Genomic DNA, 23,919 nt, shown 5'->3' with positions numbered 1-23,919 from the left:
GGGTGAGCAACGGGGCCTCTTCCCAAGAGCGCAAGACAGGGCTGAGCCTCTGTATACCTCCCCTGAGGCGCTTGTTAGAACATGGGGGCGGGGTATAGAGGTTCAGCCCCATCAGGCACTTGGGAAGAGGCCCCGCCCCTCCTCTAGCCCCACCCCTCCTCTAGCCCCACCCCCTGTGCCCTGGCAGGCGCCGCAGGACAGGGATAGAAGCTCAGCCCTGCCTCAGAGCTCGTAACTCCGCCCATCCCAGTCCTGGCCGCCCATTTGTGGCCCCGCCCACCTCCCTGCCCTGCATCTTGGACTAGGGGAGAGTCTCAGCCCCGCCCTCTTGAGCAAGAGCCACGCCCACCCCTCTAAGCCACACACCCCTTTCCAGGGGGCACTGAGTCATATTTTTTCTGGAAAGGGGGCGGCAGGCCAAATAAGTTTGGGAACCACTGGTCTAAGTGATCTGTCTTAAACTAGGAAAAACTGTACATTTTAAAAGGGAATTTGTGATGTAGAGATATGTGGGTGGTGTGATCAACTGGTTCATTGTGTTCAGCAGCAGACAGTATAGGCAGTCCCCAGGTTACAAACGAGATAGGTTCTGTATGTTTGTTCTTAAGTTGAAGTTGTTTCTAAGTTAGAACAGGTACATTTTTAAGTGTAACTCTGGCTTATCTATCTATCTATCTCTATATTTATCTATATCTATATATAGTTTTGAATAACATAGGGAAGGATTAGCATTCATGTAACATTTGTTTTGCTATTTGTGCCTCCATGGCAATTGGATTTTGAAAACTGGCTCGTGGAAGCAAGGATTGGTATCTCACCTCCCTTTGTAACTAGGAGTCAGATATAAGTTGGATGTTCATAACTCAGAGACAGTCTGTACTGAGGGGTTTATTGCTTTTCTTGTAGGCAAGGAAAGACATATTGTTTCCTGCCATCCCCTTTGTCCATGAAGATGGCATTGCGTTCCCATAGAAACTTTACTTTGTCCTGCTGTTTGGGATAAAGACTCATTATTGTAGGCCTACTGTTTATGTCCACCATTTATTTGTAACCCCAGTGCAACCATAGATAGAGAGACAGGCTGACCTCATATTGGGTTGCTGTGAGTTTTCCGGACTGTATGGCCATGTTCCAGAAGCATTCTCTCTTAACGTGTCACCTGCATCTAAGGCAGGCATCCTCAGAGGTTGTGAGGTCTGTTGGAAACTAGGCAAGTGGGGTTTATATATCTGTGGAATGTCCAGGGTGGGAGGAAGAACTCTTGTCTGTTTGAGGCAAGCGTGAATATTGCAATATGACATCATGTTGCTACTGCTGTTCCTTGCTGGCCAAGAACCAACCTGCAAGAACATGGCCATCATGGTCATGTCTGCTGAGGTCATAATAGGGTGCCCCTAGTGATCAACAAGGAGAGAGGTCACTTAGCCCCTCCTTGATCACATGAGTACCATTTATGACACCAGCAGGCTCTTGAGGAGTGACAGTAGCAATACTGGGACAAAGGGACACGTCAATGCAATCTCGGCCTGGCTGGCTACCAGGGCAGCATTACAGAGGATTTGACTTGATGCATGTAGTCATCATCATGACTGATCTAGGGCCAGTCTGCAGCTCCATACTAGCCCTGAATTAAGCAGCAGTTAGACACAGCCTAAGGAAGGATTAACAGTATAGTTCACAGTCTCCTAAGTTCTCCCCTGTCTGCTTCTCATGCCTCTCCAGGATTATATCCATAGTACACATGGAAAAGAAATGGACTTACTCCGCACCACTGTCAAGGTGCCTGGCAAACGCCCACCAAGAGCCATTTCCGCCTGTGGTGCCTCCTCAAGCATCAATGGCTTGGTTAAAGATGTGAGCAGTGTTGGAGTCGGAGACGCAAGTAAGTCATTCCCACCTATCCTTTTTTTGTCTTAAAAGAAGAAAGTCACTCCTGCGTATAATGTCATTGCTCTGTACCTTCCAAGTTCTTTTCAGCTTATGCTGGCCTTAAAGTGTTTTCTCGACAAGATTTGTTCAAAGGGCCTTTGCCTTCCTCAGACCGAGTGAGTGTGACCGGCCCATGATCACCCAATAGGTTTCCGTGGCCGAGTAGGGTTTCAATTCCAGCACTCAAACCACTACACCATGTGGATCTCCTCTCCTGGAGGAGCTAAAATATTAGGAGATAGGAGAAATATAATGGGATGTGGCATTTTTAAAGTGAAAGCTACCTTGGGAAGGCAGTATATTGGCAGGTGTTGTGTTTCTTTGCCTTGGTAAGAATAAAAGCAGTATTCTATTGCATCCTGCAAACTTTTGCTGGACAAGCCCAAAAATATTTGAAGGGCAATTCTTGTTTTAGGCGGAGTAAAAACAATATCTATGAGAACTGAAATGATATGTTTCTTTAAGGAGACAGACATGCTGTACTGATGCTCTTTCACCTATGAGGAATTTTTATAGGATCATTATAGCAGTGGTTCTCAACCTGTGTGTCTTTAGATGTTTTGGCCTTCAGCTTCAAATCCTAACAGCTGGTAAACTGACTGGGATTTCTGGGAGTTGTAGGCCAAAACACCTGGGGACCCACAGGCTGAGAACCACTGATTTATAGGAAAATGAATATAGCCACATTTTACCTTGTATGTGTTTTCGGGTTGCAAGTGGGCATTGGACGTTGCTGTTCCCAGTTTGTATGTTAGTGCACTGCTGCTATTGATTCTCATGATATGTGTTGTGATAAGATGCCAAACAGTAACATAGGTGACTCCTGTCACTTGGCTATTGACAAGGATGGATATAATGTTGAGAACAGTTAATGTTTTTATCCCACCCAACCTCCATGAAGCTCAGAATGTGAGGTATAGGGCCAACCCCTCCCCCCCCCCTCCCGTGTTGTTTTCCAGCTTCTTTGCAAAAAGGCAGTTGACTTGAGGAACTCCCCTGGATATTTGAGCACAATTCCCTGCAGCGTACCCCTGACATTCTCTCCATTACACCACATTGAATCTCATGTGGAGATTTGTCTTCCATCAATGTCGTATCTCCCTGAGTATTGTGTATGGTACGATGGAGTTTGGCCACACAATCCATTGCCAACAAGGTCCAAATAGAGTACCAGGAGTTGTCCCTATGGCATGCTGGAGTTTCTTTAGTAATCGCAATTACTGCAGAGCCAATTAGACCTCAGACATTTAGAGATCTACCAAAGGGGGAAAATACTATATGATATTTCCTTTTGTTAGAGTATTTGTGTATAATGACTGTTTGCTAGTTCACACTGAGGCGTATTTTATTGCCGTCATTGGCAATTTTGTTTTGTGATATTAGAGAGACAAGAGGGAGGAATTCTCATGCCCTCCTCCCTAGTCCCTCATCTCTTTGCACTGTGATGTGGATGTGATCTAATATTAATTAATAACAGTTAAGAATAAAACACAAAGATATTGCTGTGTTAATCTGGAGTATCAGTATGCAGAAGGATCTGGTAGCACCTTTGAAATTAACTGAGACAAAGCTGGTGGCATACGCTTTCTTAGACCAAGGCTCTTTCCACACAGCTGAATAAAATCTGCTTTGAACTGGAATATATGGCTATATGTACTCAGATAACTCAGTTCAAAGCAGATATTGTGGGATTTTCTGACTTGATATTCTGGGTTATATGGCTGTGCGGAAGGGCCTTAAGTCTGCTTCCTTGGGTGCAAAGAGAATATAACATGAAATAATTTAAACAAAAGACAAGATGCTTTAATAAGTAAGGCCTTCAAGCATAGCATGTTATCCTCATGGAAAGCACTTACAAAATAGAGATAGGAAAGAAGGAGAGAAAAATCCATGTGATTATTTGTGATTATTGTATGTGTATCACTTTCATTTCTTATACATACCCTGGCAAGTTTCGACTGATGAGTTTGCCTGATGTAAAATGGCTGTGATTTTAAGTGTAATCTATGACATTCTGTACACCGCACTTAAAAAAAAAACCCCGCTTCTTTACATGCAGTACATCTGCAGGAGCCCTGTTGATATGTGCCACTGCTATAGAAATAGAAAACTGCTCCACTGAAAGTGAATACACAATAAAGAAAATTAAAAACACACCCTGAATTCAAAATGCAGTGTAGTAATATATTATTATCAAAACTGTGAGTAACAAAGCATATGTAACAGGCAGCCATATAATGCAGTCAAATGTGTGAGATGTATGTGTGACATAAAATCATAAACATGAAAATGAATTGTGGCACTATCTTCAGCTTCCACCATACAAAATACAAATGGATAATTTGTTTATTTGGAGGGGGGAGAACCATCTTGCAGATGATTCCTGTAGATCAGTGGTTCTCAACCTGTGGGTCACCAGGTGTTTTGGCCTACAACTCGCAGAAATCCCAGCCAGTTTACCAGCTGTTAGGATTTCTGGGTGTTGAAGACCAAAACATCTGGGGACCCACAGGTTGAGAACCACTGCTATAGATACCCAGTTCATGTACAAGTGATTTATAGTGGTGGAAAGGGACAATGAGACTCAGCCTGAAATGTGGAGATGAAGGTTTTTGGTGTTTATTGTTGTCTGGATATGCCCTAATATGTTGTTTGTTGAGAGGCATTTCTAGAAAGGGGTTGGGAATAAGAAATTTGTTACATAGGCTCTCATCACTTGCAAGCTCATAGCACACCAGCAACCCAAATTCTAGACATCCCCTATCCAAATTCTGCTTCTATAAATGGGTCGCAAAATCAGCTTTGTTGCAACATAGCACATACATTCTTCGCACATCTTTATATATGTTCTCCGCCACTTCCATCAAGCACTAGTGCCTAAAAACAAAGGGAGCCAACTTCAGTAAAGCCTTTCTACTTTGATTCTTAATTTTTACCAGACGTGATCAAGCAAGTGATCAAGACTGGCTTGTGGAACCCACTGTCGACCCTTGGCTGCCATGCCTGGTTGGTAGATTATAAATTGTGTCAGCTTGCCTTAAGGGATAACAGCTCCAAAGGCAGGCATCTTTATAACTTCCTCCTCTCGCAAAATTGCAGCTAATGAATTGCACAATATATTTGGATTTCCTCTCCCCAGGGTACTACCCAACTGTAAGGAAAAGGCTATAGTCAAAGAGAAAGAAATTGAATTAATCCAATGGATTTTAGCTCTGGGCAATTTGCTTAACTTATTAAGCAAATTGAATTTTATGCAGACATTCCTAGTAGTGTCAAGTTGAATTGGTATGTTTGTTAAAGCAAGTAAACATTCAGGTTTGATTCACAAATCTGGAGAGCTCCAGTGTGGAAAATTCTGAGTGACTTTAGAGTGACCCCTAGAGGATTTTTTAAATCATGTCAGAAGCAACTTGAGAACATATTGCAAGTTGCTTCTGGTGTGAGAGAATTGGCCATCTTCAGAGATGTTGCCCAGGGGACGCCTGGATGTGTTACCATCCTGCTGGGAGGCTTCTCTCATGTCCCTGCAAGCTACAGCTGACAGACAGGAGCTCACCATCTCTCACAGATTCGAACCGCCAGCCTTCAGGTCAACAACCCAGCCTTCAGGTCAGCAGTTCAGCCGGCACAAGGGTTTAACCCATTGCACCACCGTGACTCTATTACCCCTAGAGGATGCCATTAACCTTTAGGTTTTTGTTCTTTGTAGAGACCGAAAAAACCCCTAAAATGCCTACTAGAATTCTTTTAATGAGCTGTTGAATTGGGGAATTGTGTCAGCGATTGGGGAGGGGTGTGTGGGGAATCAAGGTCCTTAGAGGAAGGTAGATGTAGAGCTCTTCATAACTCTGGTCTGTTTCCACCAATGGGATTACAGTCTTTTGTGACTGTAAAAACTGTGAATAAAGAAAAACTGTGAATAAAGAAAAAAATACCCAAGAAAACACCTCTCTAGAAATGTCTAAGCCTTCCAGCACAACTCTGTGGTCATCTTTGCCTGGAAGCCGACATATGATTGCAGTGGAAGACCTAGGGATTTCTAGAGAGGTGTTCTCCCTGGAAATGGTTGGTTTTCTAATATGACTGTCACAATGGAGAAGTGTATAGACGGCAATATTTTTTTACCATTTACTCTGCTGTTTGTTTGGGAGTCCAAAATGCCTGATTCCTCATTCCTGCCATCTCTTCTCAGTTGTTTTTTTTTTTTTTTTTTGGTGGGGGGGGGGGTATGGAATTGCAGTCTAAAAGCATCTGGACAAAAGCATCCCATCTCTGTTCCATGAAATATGAAGTACAGTTACACCTCCCTTAACATTTTGAGATAAAAGTACTGTATGCTCAATAAATCTCCAGGCTCAGATGCTGAACACTGATCTTGATCCTGGTTTGGCGGGAATGCAATGTGCCAGTTCCCTTAATACTTTCGGAAACTGGGGTGCCATGGCAGGCCTTGTATTCCTCCCATCCTTATGCTTTGTATGTAGTAAAATGCCAAGTTGAATTCCCATATGCTCCATTTAAAAGAGCCTCTGCTAAGGCAGTTGGACCATAAGCTTCAGTCTTCAGAATACTGCAGATTGTCACGGTAGACAAACCAAGATCAGACAAATCAGTGTCTTAAATGAAAGTATCTTCCTAAATCCATTTTTCTTCTTCTCTGCAGCTAGCCCTAGTCCAGGATTGCTAAATCCTCCAACCGACCCAGCAATCAAGCTCTTGGGCAAACCTGAGCGCCTACAGCGCTCTGTGTCTTCCTCCAAGGCTGGTAAGTTGAGCATGGATCCAGAGGTGCCTTTGAGACAGGAATGGGGCTAGGAAGGATTAGGCCTCGGTAAACCAGGCCAAGTGATCTCTTTTCTCATCTGTTTCCACAGAGGTGGCTATGGCTGCCGAAGGGCTATCCAGTCCTGGCAGTGGTGGCAAAGACCCACCTCCATCCCCTATGGTTGACAGAAAGAAACACAGGCGGAAGAAGCTGTCAACACCATCAAAAACTGAGGGGTCAGCAGGCCAGGCAGAAGGTAAGAAGCAGCTGACAACTGCAGTACTCATTTGAAGCTATGCGGAAACTTTTGTTATCTGCAATGGGGACTTGGGTTCCTGATAGTCTGCAAAGTCCATAAGGTGCTATCATAGGGTGCCTATTCAGATGGTGGGAAAGACCTAGAATGCTGTGTTAAGAGGCTCTTCAGGCTGCTTTTGAAAATCACATCTGGACTGAATTTTCATTGGCCCAAGTTACATTTATGGGTGTTAATGTTTTGGAAATCTTGTACATGTCAACCCAGTTCAAGTGAAGTTGTGCTTCCAGTTGGCAATAAAGGGTTTTTCGGAAGTGACAATATGAATTCATATGGCAACATATATTTTTTAAATGCAATGGAATACCAAGGCGTTCTGAATCATAAGAGGTAAAAAGCCACATATTTGTCAGAAACATCTGGCCCTTTCACACTATACATTCCATTTTAATTGTCAGGCACCATCTGATTGAATCCTGGGACTGGCAATTTGGTCAGAGGCATTGTCTTCATGTCAGAGAGCTTACCTCCCACCAAGTAGATTATGTGATGTAATGACTTTCTGCACCAAGGTTACTAATATCTTGGCTGCCTGCCCAGTCCAGTAAACTAGAATACTGTTGCAGTACAAAAATACCTTACCTCTATTCAAATGATTTGCATGTCGAATATGCAAAATTCAGCTCTCCAGATTTTGAACTTTATCTCTCGTGAGCCTGTGCTACAGTAGCCAGTGGTAGAAAAATGCTGAGAGTGGCAATCCAACAACCTCTGGAGTGCTGTGTTTTGCTGGCTCCCAACTTTAAAGAGAACTGAGGAAAATCCTGACTTATTTCCCACACAAGACATGAGGGTAAATCACATGCACTGCAGAACTGAGGATTTCCTGTCAGGCTGCTGCAGGTTTTACCTGCATTGTAGGCAGGAGCATAGACTGTGTGAGCATGAGCCATTGATTGGATAAAAAACACTATGTAACAAAATTTTTGAAACTATTATTTCCTGTTTAATTGTGCAGTACTTACTTTAAAAGTAGTTGTTATACTCCAAAAACTTCATTTTTGTGGCTGCCGTAAACTATGTTCAATTACTTGAGACTCTAGGATATATTTATTGAAAAAATATAGCAAAATGTGCTGCAGGATGTCCTGCAATAACAAAGTTTTTGCAGTTTAATAAAGGTTTTCCATGTTTTTATGATAGAACCTGTCAGGAAATGATATTTATAACCCAGAAGCAAAACTGTTACATAGTGAAATTGCTGTTCCCAGAAATTGCCAAGATAGTGATTGAGCCTGAGGTTACACCCTATGACCAGTTAGCATGCAACATAACCTACTGAAGTATTCCTACACGGTCCTCACTGAAACAAACAGGAGTTCATTGATGGAAGAAAAGGGCATTGGTGGCTTCTACGTCCTATTACTAAAGGCAATTGCTCGTAGCCAAGTATGATTGTCTTCCAAGGGTAGAGTCTTGGCACATAGCTCCAGTGTAAAATGAAATACTAGTATCCCTTTGAACAATAATACAAGTGGCTGAGGAACATGAATGGCAGTGTGCTGTTTCCCTCATGTCCTGCTTGTGGATTTCCCATAGGCAACTGTCTGGCCTCTCTGGGGAACACAATGTTGGCCTAGTCAACAGGAGTTATGGGAAACGAGGAAGAAATCTACAGAGGAAGAGGAAGAAGAGACAAAGCAAAGAAACAAATAATTTTTAAAGCAGTTCTAGCAGTAGTGGGTGCTCTGGGAGCAATTCCAAACAGAACGAGAAGCATCTGAATGTAATTATCAGAGATAGGATCACAATAACACAATTTCAAAACACAGCACTGCTTGGAATGTAACACATTACCTGATGATATCTCACTGATCACTGATGGTCCCCAGCTCTACTTGGAAAAATCTTGTAGACCAGTGGTTCTCAACCTATGGGTCCCCAGGTGTTTTGGCTTACAACTCCCAGATATCCCTACCAGTTTACCAGCTGTTAGAATTTCTGAGAGCTGAAGGCCAAAACATCTGGGGACCCACAGGTTGAGAACCACTATTGTAGACTCTTAATTGGGATGAAAGATGATGCTGATGATAATGATGATGATACAACCTTTGGTTTTATCTGTCACAGCTGCCCCTTTGTCCCTCTGAGCTCTGCAAGTTCCCTTTTATTTCAACAGGGCTTGGAATAGGATACTTCTCTACATAGTCCTACTTGTGGCCCAGCTCTCTCTGCTGTCCTTAGTGGCGCTTAATATCTATCTTCTTAGGCAGCTTCTTCACTTTGGTTGTGTGATAGGATTGCCTCTGACAGCACTCCCTGTTAGATCTTGCAGTTTTTTTAAAAAAAATCTATAAGGGAAAGGAAAAGTGTCTTGTGAAGGCATCTATAGTTGGGCAACACCACAAGACTGACTTGACCTAGCAGAAGGCCACACGCTGTCCTCAGTGTGCCTGGCCTCAGGAAGGCAGAGGAACTAGCAAAGGGGAGCTATGCAAGAAGACATTGCACTAGGTGGTTGGTGAGGGGAGACCATGATGACAACAGTAGGATCTTTGTAAGGTCACCCTTCTCACTTTCTGCATCCTAAAATGACAAGGAAAAATCCAGGAGGGCTGCCCACCTGCACACACACCCCATCACCTGTGTCTGCACTAAACAGAAGTTGCCAAGCCGTTTCCTTCCTGTGTGCCTCCTTACTCACTAAGGGGATGCTATACCTCTCACAGCTTTCTCCCTCACTGCCCCTTGCCAGTGCTTCACGCATCCACCACCTTCACTGCCAACCCTGTTTCCTGGGTCTGTGGGTTCTGATAGCCTCTGCTTTTTTATTATTTTCCTTCCACCTCTGAACTCTCTCCCCTTTCTTCTTTTCCTCCCTTCTCTTTTTCTCTGCCTTTTGCTTCCTGCTTCCCCTCCGGACCCTCTGCAGCCAAGCGTAAAATGTGGAAATTAAAAACCTTTGGTAGTTTAAGAAATATTTATAAAACAGGTAATGAGCGGCGGTGACAGGCGTGGGCTCTTTTCTTCGTCCCGTGGCACCCGTTGCATGCAATTGTGCTTACCTCGTGACGTGCGGCCTGCATAGATGTCTGTCCCCAAAATGCTGTCCCTTGTGCTCAAGATAATCTCCATTTTCTGTCTCTTATAACAACTTTATAATGTGAAATAGAGTATTCAATGTCTCTCTGTCCTCATGTGGAGTACACAGAGCTGGCTAAGCTCCCCAATTGCTTTATGGTCATGCTTCTCAAATGATCCTTTGGATTTGCCTTATTAGCAGGTTTTATTTTCCAACCAGAAAATCAGAATTTGAGGGAAGGGTAGCATTACAATACTTTCACAAAGTAAGCTTTCCCAAAGATAGTCTGTCTTCCTCTACAATGTACATCCATAAGGACAGTTAAGTGTATTCTAGTCAAGAATACTCTGCTATGTTTGGGTCAACAGTTTTTGTTTTGTTTTTTTTCGTGTCAGGAGCAACCTGAGTTGCTTCTGGAGTGAGAGAATTGGCCGTTTGCAAGGACGTTGCCCAGGGGACGCCCGGATGTTTTTTAAATTTTTTTTGATGATTTTACCATCCTTGTGGGAGGCTTCTCTCATGTCCCTGCATGGAGCTGGAGCTGATAGAGGGAGCTCATCCACACTACCTGGGTGGGATTCGAACCTGGCAGCTTTCAAGTCTGCAACCCAACCTTCAAGTCACTTAGTCCACTACGCCATCTGGGGACTCCTGGGTCAACAGTGAATCCCAATAGGTCGGCACTTCACATATACTGCTTTTATGGTCTAGAACAGTGGTTCCCAAACGTTTTCAGTCATCGTACCCTTCAGAATATTTTTACCCCCATAGAATCCTAATTCTGTTCCTAAGTATTGAGAACCCACCTAATTCTTCCTTCTTTATCTACTATTGCCTGAGTGTTTTGCATCATGTACTAGGTTTGGAGATAACCTAGTGCACGATGAAAAATGCATCATGTACAAGGTTTGGACATTTTAAATGTAACCACAAACCTTTATTTTGGTACAAGAAAATATTGGACATAACATACATTTATTTTGATGCAGGAACTATTGAATTCACACCTGATGAACAAATTTGTTTCTTTTTTGTACTTAAAATGATTTTGAAATTGGGTTGTATGTCCAACAGCTAAATACATAAATTCGGGGCTGCATCCAACTTAGTCCGAAATGTGTTTTTGGTGTAAACAGAAGTTGAAAAGCCTGATTCACACCAATAGGTGGGCATTGCTTGGATAGTTTCTAGCTATATGTCTATCAGGCCTACTCAATAGTCATTCAGTGGCACAGATCCACATTTTGCATTTAAAGCAGAGGTACATTGCATTTTAGTAAGATCGTCATACTCTAGCATTGACTTAAAAAGATTTTAGGGTGTTTTTTTTTATGGAACTCCTATCATTCTTTTGTGAAACTCTAGGATTCCATGGAACACATTTTGGGAACTACTGGTCTAGAATATATTTCCCCAGAAACTTTTGCAACACACAGTGGCCCCTTGGCATTGGGTTTTTGTTCTTTATTCCATCCAGCCTGATTTTTAAAATGATGAACTTATGAATTAGCTTGCATGCTTGTTTGGCAAACCCACATTTCCTGAACTAATATGTAAAACAAAGCACAATTTGCACTTCTTTGGATTTTGTGGTGCAGGACTCCCATCAAACAAACACAAACCAAACTATATGTGCATTAGGGGGAAAACGCACATAAACACATTGCTTTACGAGAAATGGCTTGCTGAAACGAGACACGTACAGCAAATTTCATCCAAAAACTTATGGTCAGGGAAATACACTTTTAAAAAATGTACAATTTTAATGCATACTCTAAGAAATGTGGACTGATATGGAAGGAGAATTAGATGAATTTAAGATTGGGTTGGACCAAAACATGGACAGAATTATCTGTTCAAAAGCTTTTTTTTTTTTTGGCTTGCCTTAAATTAGTCCTAATAATAAAGTTATTTTTCTTTAAATTTGTGTAAAAGAGTAGGCCAGGCAATGGTTTTAAAGAAGAATGAAGACAATTTTTTTATTATTGGTAATAATAATAATAATTATTATCATTATACTTTATTTATATTCCGCTCTGTCTCCCCATAGGGGGGTGACTCACTTATTACATTTTAATTACAACTTTCTTCCAAATAATCAGGACAGTTTTATCCTCTACAACCCAAAGTGATGAGCTTCAGGTCATTCCTAAAATGTATGAGCAAGGGTAGACTTTTACTGGCTTCTCCCTATTGTTTGCCCCACACTAACCAGTTCTCTCCACTAGCACCATTTCACGTGGCATTGCATGCACTCTTAACTTTTGTCCCATTGTCATCTTTGATTAAGAAATGCTTAAAGCAACAGACGTCTCAAAGCAAAAGCAGGGGTGGATGGAAAGGAGTTACTGTGCATAACATCACAAAATAGAGAATCCAGACCTTGGGAAATGTACTCTTTTGGATTACAACTTGCAGGATTCCCCTAAAATATATTTTCTCAGTGGGCATATTGACTAAGGTTTCTGGCCGTTGTAATCCCAAAGACAACTGTTTTCAAAATTCTCTGGGAAAAATTGATGTGGTGCAAGCATAAGGGATACCCAAAAGCATTTCCTGTCAGATCTTTCAGGCTTCAGACCAAAAGGTATCACTCTAACACTTCCAATTTCTTGCCAAACTATTAGGAATCCTTTCAATGCAGAGTAGCAAATATATCTGAATATATGCATTGGCATAGAGCGGAATGGCTGTGGTAGCTGTACTCCTGTCCCAAGAAAGATGGGGAGGGGAAAATGTATAACATTCTGGGCTAAGTAGTCTGCTAGCACAAAGTGTAACCCCTCTCCCTCCTATGCACCCTGCAGCACTAGCTTCACATAAGTGGGCATTTCTGTCCTTGATTTGTTAAGTGTCTCTACCAACCCAAGTGAGATGAGAGAGGAGGAAATGGCCCTAGGATTGGTGCAAAGGTGCAATGAGTCCAGCCACAGCTGCAGCCCTGTCTTATCCTGCTCTTTCACACCCACAGAGGAAGAAAACTTTGAGTTCATCATAGTCTCCAGCACAGGGCAGACCTGGCACTTCGAGGCCAGCAGTTTCGAGGAGAGGGATGCCTGGGTCCAGGCGATTGAAAGCCAGATTTTGGCCAGCCTGCAGTGCTGTGAGAGCAGCAAAAACAAGGTACCAACCACTTCCCTTTTTTTCCAGTATCACCTTGCAATGATTTAGGCATGATGATGGCAGTGCGTATGCACTTAGTAATGGCTCTTTAAAGAGACAACATAGAAATGTGTCTGATCCCAAAAGGCTTACCATCTAAAACAGATAATGGGGAAAAGAGCAAAAACAATTATGGGTATTTGGGTGAGGAGATTAAGCCATTGTATAGGGCATTCTAACGACTCTGCCTTGTAACTCACCCTGTTAATCTCATATCAGATATAGAAAAATTGAACAAAGTGATGTCTGAAGTAACAGCCCTGTTGTAACAGAGAGTGAGACAAGACTCTCTTACTGGTTTTGAAGAAGATTTAAAGGAAGGGAAAGGGGTGACTGGTCTCACTCAACTTCTTGTTGAATGTAAGAAGTTGGCAGAAAGTAGGGAGTGAGTTTTCACAATATTTAGGCTTCAGGCTCTGGAACTAAACTAATAGAAAGAGGAGCAACCTAGCTTTTATCATTCATTCTCTTGCAGGCTCGGATGGACAGCCAGAGTGAAGCAGTTGCAATCCAAGCCATCCGCAATGCCAAAGGCAACTCCCTATGTGTAGACTGTGGAGCTCTGAGTAAGTAATTGTCCTATATATTTGGGAAATTTTGTAGAGCTTTCCTTTGGGAGCAATGAGGAATTGACCACTTCATCACATTAGTTAAATTCAATGGAGTACTACACTTAAAATCTGGTTACTCACTGTGTTCATCACATTAGTTTCTGTTCAAGTGTAGGGTACAGCATTCTTTGAGTATTTTAAGCATGGGGTCAGCATTCCTTTCTATTGTTTCTGGAGGTGGTGTGGAAGTGAATTCTTTGAAATGATCCAGATGTTTTGCTAAATTTGTCATGTGGTGGCATTCGTTTTTCTCAGGTTTTTTCCTTCAGCAGCATGTAGTGTTTGGACAGACTGCGCATGCTCAGAACTTCTCAGCTCTCACCTATGTGATCTTGCGTTAGTAGTGATTTCAAAGAGAGTAGTGGGTTTTTTCAATGATGAGTAGGGCCTAATCTCTGCAGTGTGAAGGCAAATGCGGTGAAATAATACAGAAAGAAAACTGAGAGACATTCAACATTACAGAATGGAGTTAGACTGAGCTCTTTTCTGCTCTCCTCTGCCACACACTTCCCTGCCTAATGTGATGAAGTGGCTAGTAGAGCTGAAAGCCTATGCAGCTGGTACCACTTTGTTTTAGGCCACCATGGTCTCATGATGGGGAATAGGTGGAATACACATACAAAATGCATATGTACATACATGAAAACTGAAGATCTCGAAATCTGATCAAGACCCTCCCTCACAATAACCCACGTATTAGACCATTCTAGCTTAAATACGTTGAGAGTTTAAGGCCACCTCATTGTGGAGGTGAGCTCTGTGGAAATTCAGTAAGATCTTTGCAGATTCTAGCTTAAATACGTTGAGAGTTTAAGGCCACCTCATTGTGGAGGTGAGCTCTGTGGAAATTCAGTAAGATCTTTGCAGATACAAATGAGAAAGGTATTGAGCTAATGATAACATTCAGTGAAACCATTTTCTCAATTCCCTTATCTAAGCAGACTACACATAATAGATGACAAATGAGAAAAAAGCAGATCTTGGTGCATTGCTTAAGTCAATGCAATGCAGTAGTTGGTGAAGAGAGTTAGGAGATTATTGGTCCTGCACATGTTTGGGGCTACATCTCCCATCAGAGGTATTACCAGCATTATACAGCTGCATCAGTTTGGCACCAATATTAACTAGAGACATGGTTCGATCTATGGAATCCTACGATTTGCAGTTTGGTCATGAACTACTTAGAATTTTCAACCATTGTGAATTCTGGTCAAGGAAATCTGCTAGAACCCTTTATAACAGAATTCTAAATAATCCACAACCGGTTACAAATCTATTGCAGCCATAGCTTTTAAAGTGGAATCAAACTATTTAACAGTGTAATTCTGCTAAAACACGACCATACAGCCTGGAAACCACACAGCACCCCAGTGATTCCGGCCATGAAAGCCTTGGACAATACAGTGTAAAGTACTTCAACTGCTAGTCAACATAGTCCTTAGTAAGGGGTGGTGGGGTTTGCAATCTCAACAACATTGGAAGGAAACATAGGTTAGGATATCAAAAAAAGGGTGGTAGGTAGTTAAGATTGCAAATCAGTCTCAAACATAATAATAATAAATAATAATAAAACTTTATTTATACCCCGCCACCATCTCCCCAACGGGGACTCGGGCGGCTTACATGGGGCCATGCCCAAAACAATACAATATAAACAGCATATAAAAGAACAACACATCACAACACAATAAGCAATACAGTAAATAATAATATCCATTACAAAATAAATCAAGGAAACAATGAAAAACAAGGGCGGACCACATGAACATTAAGTTAAAACTCGGGGTGAGAGAGACATAAGAATAAAAAAAACCCAGCGAACAGGGTCATAAGGAAGTGGGGTAGTCTGGAGGATAGATATTAGAGGGAGCAATGGAGAAGAAATATAAAATAGTTACTCTCCAAAAGCACAACGGAAGAGCCATGTTTTCAAGTCTTTCTTGAAGGCTGCTAATGTGGGGGCTTGCCTAATCTCAATGGGCAGTGAGTTCCACAATCGGGGGGCCACAGCAGAAAAGGCCCTCTCCCTTGTTCCCACAAGGCGGGTCTGGGATATCGGGAGTGGGGACAGGAGAGCTTCCCCTGATGAACGAAGGGATCAGGTAGGCTTATGATAGGAGATACGGTCACGAAGGTAGGTGGGTCCCAAACCGTTTAGGGCTTTATATGTGATGGTGTACACCTTGAATTGGGACCGGAAAATAAAAGGCAGTCAGTGGAGCTCCTTGAACAAGGGATCTTAATAGATCACTTTGGGTCATTTACTATATCTGTTGCAACCACTACGGCAGAGCTGGATACATGAACATATTCCCTTCTTTGGGAATAATGTGGACTAGTTCTTCCCGCTTTCCTGAGGGAGAGGCAAACATTCCTTGCTTTCTGATTGGCTCTGTTGTCTTTGCTCCAGACCCAACCTGGGCCAGTCTGAACTTGGGGGCACTGATCTGCATTGAGTGTTCTGGTATCCACCGAAATCTGGGAACACACCTGTCTCGGGTGCGCTCCCTCGACTTGGATGACTGGCCTCTGGAGCTCACGCTGGTGCTCACCTCCATTGGCAATGAGACAGCCAACAGCGTCTGGGAGAAGTGTACGCAGGGGCGCCGGAAACCCACCTGCGAATCATCACGGTGAGTGCAGATTTTCCCATGATGCAGTGATAACGTCATGTGGCTACAGCCTACTTAGACAGTGCACATATGAAAGAAGAAGCCCCACTGAATGTAGTGGAAGTTATCATCTGCATAAACATGCTTTGGCTTTCTCTGTGAAATTGGCAACTAAAGGCACGAAGGAGCTAATGTTACACAGATTTAATATCAGGGACAGTGAAACAGATGGCTACTTTGACTGGATTGTGTCAAAGCTTGCAGCCCTATTTAACAGCAGACAAAATAACAATTGTAATGTATACATTTTGGGTCTTTCCTGGATCCTACCACAGATTTTGCTCCTCTCATTGACATTTACCTTCATAAGCAGATACTCATTGTTGCACGATCAGGATAATTTTCTTGATGTCTAGAGGGCTGTGCTTGTCAGGAGAAACAGCCCCTGACAAGCTGCACAAAGAAAGTGTGGGAGAAAATTACACTCTCCTGCTCTTGCTCACGGGTTATCATTGTTCAGGGACACACAGTCTCTGAAGCTCCAGATTTGATATAGCAATCAGTATTAGATGGTTCTGGTTGTGTGTCTTCAAGTTATTTCTTACTAGCTTGGGTACCCGACATTCTCCGGGTTATTTGAAAAAGTCAGTTTTTAATTGTACAAAATGCATAAGGTTGTGGGTGAACTACAACTGACATCATACCAGGTTAACCCCAAAAAACTCCATCAGTACTTAAAGTTTGTTATGTTGGGCAAGTTTGCTCTATATGCATCATCAGTGGGATTCAGTGTGCTCTCTGGCTATAGAGTAAACTACAACTCCCACTATGGTGAGCCAGTCCCCTCAAACCTCTCTAGTAGGTTGTTAGTCAAGGGGGTTCTGTGTGCCAAGTTTGGACCAGGTCCATCATTGGTGAAGGTCACAGTTTCCCTGGTTGTGGGTGAGCTATAAATTTCAGTACCTACAACTCCAAAATGTCCAGGCCAATTCTCCTCAAAATCCACCAGAATTCAAATTTGGGCATATTGGGTATGCATTCTAGGTTTGGTCCAGATCCATCAGTTTGGGTTCATAGTGCACTCTGGATGTAGGTGAACTACAACTTCTATAAATCCCTCCACGGACTTCCAGTATTTTTGTTGGTCATGGGGGTTCTGTGTGCCAAGTTAGTTCTAGGTCCGTTGGTGGAGTTCAGAATGCTCTTAGATAGCAGGTGAACTATATATCCCAATTCCTACAACTCCTATAAATCATAATGAATTCTCTCCAAACCTCTCTAGTTTGTTCAGTTGCTGATCAATTCCTCTGTTTGCTGTGTGCCATAGAAAAAAATAGGAAAAGGTTAAGAGAGGGGCAGTAGGCTGGAATCATGCAAATTCCACACCAATTGTGAGAGTAAGAAACACTGGGATGTTTGTGGTAGAGGAAACACATAAAATCTAAAATTAAATTAAAATATGAAAGCCTTCACTTGGGTGGTGGGCAGTAAGGTGTTTGTGGAGGACATTGGCAGGGCTCTTGGACATGTTCATGGTGCTCACTATAACCTGCAATATCATTGGAGGGAGGGCCATTGATGTCTCCTGAGTAGTGGGAGCTACAGCTGTTTGTGGAGGCAGGAGCTTGTCTGTGTAAGAGGACACCCCAGCCACACGCACACGCGCACACACACACACATATTTTCACTTTTATTATGTGTATAGATTGTGATCTTAAGGTAAGCCTGTCATGGGGTTCTTCAAAAAATTGTTCAGAGAGAGTTTATCATAGCCTTCCTCTGAAGCGTAGAGATTGGGACTTCTCCAAACTCAGCAGATTTCCATGGATGAGTTTGAATCTGAACTCTGATGTCCCAGAATCCTAGTCCAACACTCAAAACTGATTCTTTATCATGATTACTGTCTCTTACTGTCTCTTTGCTGTCTTCTCAGGGAGGAGCGGGAATCATGGATTCGAGCCAAATATGAGCAGCGGCTGTTCCTGGCCCCACTGCCCCACTCTGAACTGTCCTTGGGGTGCCAGCTTTTCCAGGCCGTGATGGACCAAGATCTGGATGCTGTGCTGCTGTTACTGGCTCACAGTTCCAAGGAACAGATCAACACTCCCACTGGAGACAAGGACCGGCGATCAGCCCTGCATTTGGCCTGTGACCTATCGAACGTGGTCATCACCCAGCTTCTGGTCTGGGTAGGTAATGCCAGGCACTGGGAGTGCAAAATGCCCTGGGAATCTCAGCACAGCAGGAATCTCCCTGCACACCCAAAGAGAAGAAGATACAGTGATATTCTATTTGGGGCAGAAAGAAAGGCAGGTTTCCATGGGGATAGTGAGGACTAACATTTAATGCTGTTTTGTGCTCAGAAGAGTTTCCTTTTTTATTTTTAGTCAGTCGTGGCAGCATGTATGAATCAAATAGGCTCATGCCAAGAACATGTTGCACTGTTCCATGCTCCTGCTCAACTTACTTGGGAACAGTTTGCAGTAAGATGCAAAATAGCATTCAGACCCATTTTCCTCATACATGTTGTAGCATAGCCCAAGGCAACCCATAACCTTTTCAGGCTAAGAATAATATTAACACATCAAGCCCATTTCACACTACACAATTATAGCATTGTGATTCTACTTGAATTGCTATAGCTGTATTCTTTTGGAAGGCTGGAATTGGCAAACTTCCCTCTTACACTCCCAGTATTCGAAATTTACAGCGTATGCAACCTGCACCTGCAGCCAAGGTGAGAGAGAATTCAGAACTCAGTAGTAGAGCTCCAGGTTAGTCCCTGAGATCTCCAGTTAAAACAAGAGAATTGGAGAGAGTTCTCCTCCCTAGAATATGAAATGCCATTTTAGCCCTGTGGGAGAACTGGACAAAGAGTCTGACCTTGTCAAAGTCAGCTTCCTAATCCCAGCATCACTGTGCTATATCAGCAGTATTTGGGACTGGCTCGCTCCAGCCAGGGCACTGTTCAAAGCGAGAATAGATCTGTGGAAAATGCGATTGTGGGTGGTGTACTGTTATGAGAGATTGCAGCCACCGAAAATATACTCTTCAACATTTCACAGATGGAAATGGGAGGTGTGTGGCTAAGCAACATTAGAGTGTTGCTAAGATGAAAAAACAAGAAAACATATAGGCTGGGATGCCACAGCAGTTCACTCCTGCCTGAGCCTCTCGGGGAAAAGCAAGACTTTATACTTTTCCACTTTGAAAGGTTGCAACAAGTGATGTAGGCTGAGGACAAAGGGAAAAAGAGGGAAGACACTGGGATATTTTAAAATGAGTTCAAAAGGGGGATAATGGAAGACTATTTTATTTATCGTGTTGGAAGCGAAGCGAGGGTACAGTTGTAATGTATTTTAAAATACAAAGTTAAAATACTTGGCATAATACTAAATGTCCTTTGACGAGTAACTGGCCACTTGGAGTGCCTCTGGTGTTGCTGTGAGAAGTCCTCCATTGTGCATATGGCAGGACCCAGACTGCATTGTAATAGGGGGTCTGTGGTTTGCTCTTCTCCACACTTGCACGTCGTGGACTCCACTTTGTGGCCCCATTTCTTAAGGTTGGCTCTGAATCTCATGGTGCCAGAGGACAGGCTGTTCAGCACCTTCCAAAACACCCAGTCTTCTGTGTGTCCAGAAGGGAGTCTCTCACTCAGTATCAGCCATGGAGGACTAATTAGCACTATCAAATTGGTACTATTGGATGGTATGAGAAAACTCCCCATAGGCCATTCCTAGCCTGCAACTGGAAAGAACTGGCATCTTATTGCTGCGGTTGTAAGTGGTGAGGTACCTGTTTGAGAGATACCACACCTTGACATGTTGGGGGAATGATTACTGCATAGAAGCTGGGAAAGGGGGGAGTAATTATTGAAGGGACTCTTACAATTGAGGGGCAGAGATAGGACTTCTAGGGAGATAGTTAAGGCCTGCTACTTGTGGAAGAAAAAAATACATAAAGCATCAGGCAGCAGAGAAATAGACTAGCAGGGCCGTTGTCACTGTTTTGGGCTTAGAAGGTGTTCTACCCGGCAGATGCCATGGCTCTCGAAAAATATATATAAAGGAATCTGAGAAGAAGATAACTGAAGTCTAAGGGATGTGGAGGAGAGCATGCCATTCCATGGCTTTGAGAAAAGTGGCGGAGTTAGGGATGCACTGGTTGCCAATGCTAACTGTTCAACATTTATTTTCCCCACAGTATGGCTCTGATGTGAAGGCCCGTGATGCCGTGGGGCACACAGCACTCTTCTACGCCCGCCGATCTGCAAGCCAGGAGTGCATCGACATCCTCTTGCAGCACGGTTGCCCAAATGAAGGCTACAGTACTATCGCCACCCCCGGCCTGCGCCGGAAGAGCAGCAGCGCCAGCGTGGGAAGGACCGAGGCCCGAACTGCCCTGGTGTAGCATGCCAGGGGGGAGCCTCTTCCCCATCCCAGTGGTGCCAATCGGGGTGCAGTAACTGATGCCTCCTCTCCATAGGGAGACTCCACTTCCTCATGGCATCTGGACCAATAGGCCATGAAGCTTGGATCATGACCTCCTGTCATGAACAGGACGTGGTGGCTGCCATCCAGAGTCCTGCTCCAACGGCTCTGCTTAGCACAGGCTGCTGCCGCTACAGCCTCCAGGACTGCCTCAGTGGCTCACAGCTCTCCCGACTGCCAGACCTTGAGATGATCTGCCACTCTTCGGGGCAACAGCCATCTCCCCAGGCAGGCCACTGAAGACGCCTGCCGGGATCCAAAAGCAATGTGTCCCAGCACTCAGCAGGGAGGAGCAGGGCTCAAGACAGTTTTGTCATCTTCCCAGTTTATGGGGGACTTTAGGAAATGAGGGGGCAAGCAGTTATTTGGGTTTTTTCCCTTTCTTTCTGTGTTTGTAACAATCTTTGAAGGTGGAATGTAAATCAGTGTTATTGGAATGGTCGGTGACCAGTCTTCAACAAACCAGCTTGAAGTGGGCCAGAAAGTACAAGGGGGAGAGACAGCTGAAAAAGCCTTGAAGGTCTTGTGTTGAGGGTGAAGGGACATAAGGCTCAAGACGGAGTCTTGCGTCCATTCTCTTGGCTTAAGTGAGCCCTTCTTCTTAATTCTGCTCACCTCATTTATCTCTGGGTTCAAGGTGCTGGGCTTATTGAGTGCAATCAAGTTGTGGGAATGCAAGAAGGTCCTGTTTACTTTCCCTTCCCTCATTTTCCAGGAGACACCTGCAGAGGTGAAGGCAAAGACAAACTTACGCCATGATGGACGAACAAAGGAGATAGCTTAGCTGGGAAAAATCAAGCCTCCTGCATTCTGCTGCCCATCTTCTGTCATCAGCTGGGTTTTCTTTTTCAGCAATATGGGGAAGATGAGAAATCTAGGTCTTTCTGACTCTGGAGGAGGAGAAACTCTATGCCAGGAAGCCAGGCGTATCCTAGTGATAAAAAACAAACTCCTGTTCTTCTAGGGAAAGGGCAGACTCCCTGTTTAGCTCCTAGAGCATTTTATTTCATTCCTTGGGGAGGATATCTGTTCTGAACATTTGTTTTGTGACACATTTGTCTCTGACTGACATTTAGAGAAGCTATAGTACAGGCCACCAGCATAACACGTTCCCACGCAGTCCAGGGCATGGGAGGCTTGGCTGTGCGTGTTAGGCCAAGACTCATCAGCAAGTGCGCCACGGCTGCATTTGATCCAAACTTGCCTCTCCCTAAGGCAGACTCAGGATCACTCTGTTGTCACCTGGCAGCAGCACACACGTTCCTTATTCAAACTGCACTGAAACACATTCCTTCTGCCAACTCTCCTCGGGCGTCTGGACCTGAGCCTTGCACTGAAATAAATAAAGACATCTCTCTCTCTATATATATATATATATGATTATGCTCCACTGAAGGCCTAAGGAGGTTGCCATCTCCTTGTTACTCTTCTAAATCTTTCACCTTTGCAAGTAGTTTAAAGAGGCAGCTAAAATAAGCAACTGGTGGCTGGGCTGCAAGGGTCAGAACCGTCCTGTGATAAGACACTGGGCATCTCTTGGGGGACTCAACGGGCACCGCCTCATTTCGATGCTGAGCATCCAGCCCAAAATATGAGGTGGTGTTCCTGTGAGCAACACAGGCCCTGGCTTTTAAATCAATTCTTTTTCACTGAAAGATGGTTTGTAAAAAGCTCCTTTTCTCACCCACCCTGTAAGGATGTCTATCCATTTTTGACTACTGTTTCTGTTTTAATTTATTGCTTCATTTGAAGAGCCAGGGGCAGAAAAAGGATAAAATCCTTCTCTGGCTTGGCAGCTCTCCTGGTGCAAGTGTTTACAAGCCTCCTGCCCACTGCTGCGGCAAAGGCATCTGTGTGGTTGTGATGTGGTCTCAGGCTTTATTTCAAATCTGTGATCAGGGTAATAATGCAGTGAGTTCCCTCTCCTACTCTCTTCTTGGACCAACCTGGTTGGGGAAGGATAAAATCCCTGCAGTGTCTGTCCCTGATGCTGTGCTCAGTTCAAATCCAGCCTGCCTTTATTCCTCAGGGCTCTGGCTTTCTACTTGCCAGAGCCAAGTGTGTCAGCAAGGGGCATGAGTCCACAAAGGCCACATCGCCTAAGAGGCCTCAGGCCTTTTTGGCCCTTCTGAATTGTGGAAAGCTTATGAATGTATTGGCGACCATGTTGCACGAGACTTTTATCCCACAGCCATTAGCTGTAAGCAGAAGGATCTGGTGCCAAGGAGCTGGTCGGGTTTGTTGTTGCTGTTTCCTCCTCCCCAGGGTCCTGTGAGCAAAGCTGGAGAGAGCACAGCAAAATGTAGAAAGGAGGCTGCCCCTCCATCTTGGCCTTGGAGACCCATCTCACCCTTCCTTGATGACCAGAGTCCATGGCCCTAAGGGGAAAGGGGGCAAATCAGCTCTTGAAGACTGAATGTAATGTATGCCATTTTTGGCCTGGCAGTTCAGCACAATGTTCTGGGAGAATCTCTTGTGCAAGCCCCAGAATTGGGGAAGGGAGAGGTTGGGGTGGGATTGTTGGGGGGAGGATGTGGAGGTGCCAGAGCTGATCCCATTGGCCCTGTGCAGCTGTTGTAATCTCTTGTAACTTGTAAGTACGTGACAATGTACGAAGATGTAATAACAATGACCGGTTATTCCTTCTTGTGACTGCTGTGCAGAGTTGAATTGCTTGGGAATTGGGGGGGGGGGGGATGTCTGATCAATGTTTCAGCCATTCATGATAGAATAGGGCAGAGGAGGAGGAGAACTTGGAGCCACGCTGCAAAAATGTTCTTAGGGAAAGATAAAGACTTTTTTAAAATCAGGACCAGATGTCAAATATTTGGCATATGCTAGAAATGTAGAAATATTTAATTATGTTTCCACTTCTAGCATAGCTTTTACATAACTAGATTTCAGAAACTCCAAGGGAGAGGATTTACAATGGAACCCCTTCACCAAAATTGACAGGTGGAAGGGCAGGAGATAATTGATAGATTACAGTAGCATTAAGACTTTGTAGTG

General features: G+C 43.8%; 1 protein-coding gene across 4 annotated transcripts in view; it reads left to right on the top strand.

Moving 5' to 3' along the window:
* Positions 1–23,562, top strand: part of agap2 (ArfGAP with GTPase domain, ankyrin repeat and PH domain 2) — a 150,380-nt gene extending 126,818 nt beyond the window's left edge. For 2 of the 4 annotated variants that reach the window (XM_062966418.1, XM_008103515.3), the window contains exons 11-19: positions 1,723–1,882; positions 6,593–6,694; positions 6,804–6,950; positions 9,883–9,942; positions 13,004–13,155; positions 13,670–13,760; positions 16,216–16,438; positions 18,351–18,606; positions 20,624–23,562. In XM_062966418.1, coding sequence (XP_062822488.1) covers positions 1,723–1,882; positions 6,593–6,694; positions 6,804–6,950; positions 9,883–9,942; positions 13,004–13,155; positions 13,670–13,760; positions 16,216–16,438; positions 18,351–18,606; positions 20,624–20,830 — 1,398 coding nt within the window. In that variant the 3' untranslated portion in view covers positions 20,831–23,562. The remainder of the gene's footprint in view (positions 1–1,722; positions 1,883–6,592; positions 6,695–6,803; positions 6,951–9,882; positions 9,943–13,003; positions 13,156–13,669; positions 13,761–16,215; positions 16,439–18,350; positions 18,607–20,623) is intronic. The other 2 variants (XM_062966419.1, XM_008103516.3) reach the window with 1 other exon arrangement.
* The last annotated feature ends 357 nt before the right edge of the window (positions 23,563–23,919 follow it).

Source organism: Anolis carolinensis, unplaced genomic scaffold (genome assembly GCF_035594765.1).
Source record: "Anolis carolinensis isolate JA03-04 unplaced genomic scaffold, rAnoCar3.1.pri scaffold_20, whole genome shotgun sequence".
NCBI lineage: Eukaryota > Metazoa > Chordata > Lepidosauria > Squamata > Dactyloidae > Anolis > Anolis carolinensis.
The sequence above is the reverse complement of the archived record's forward strand: the minus strand, read 5'-3'. Positions and strand labels throughout refer to the sequence as shown.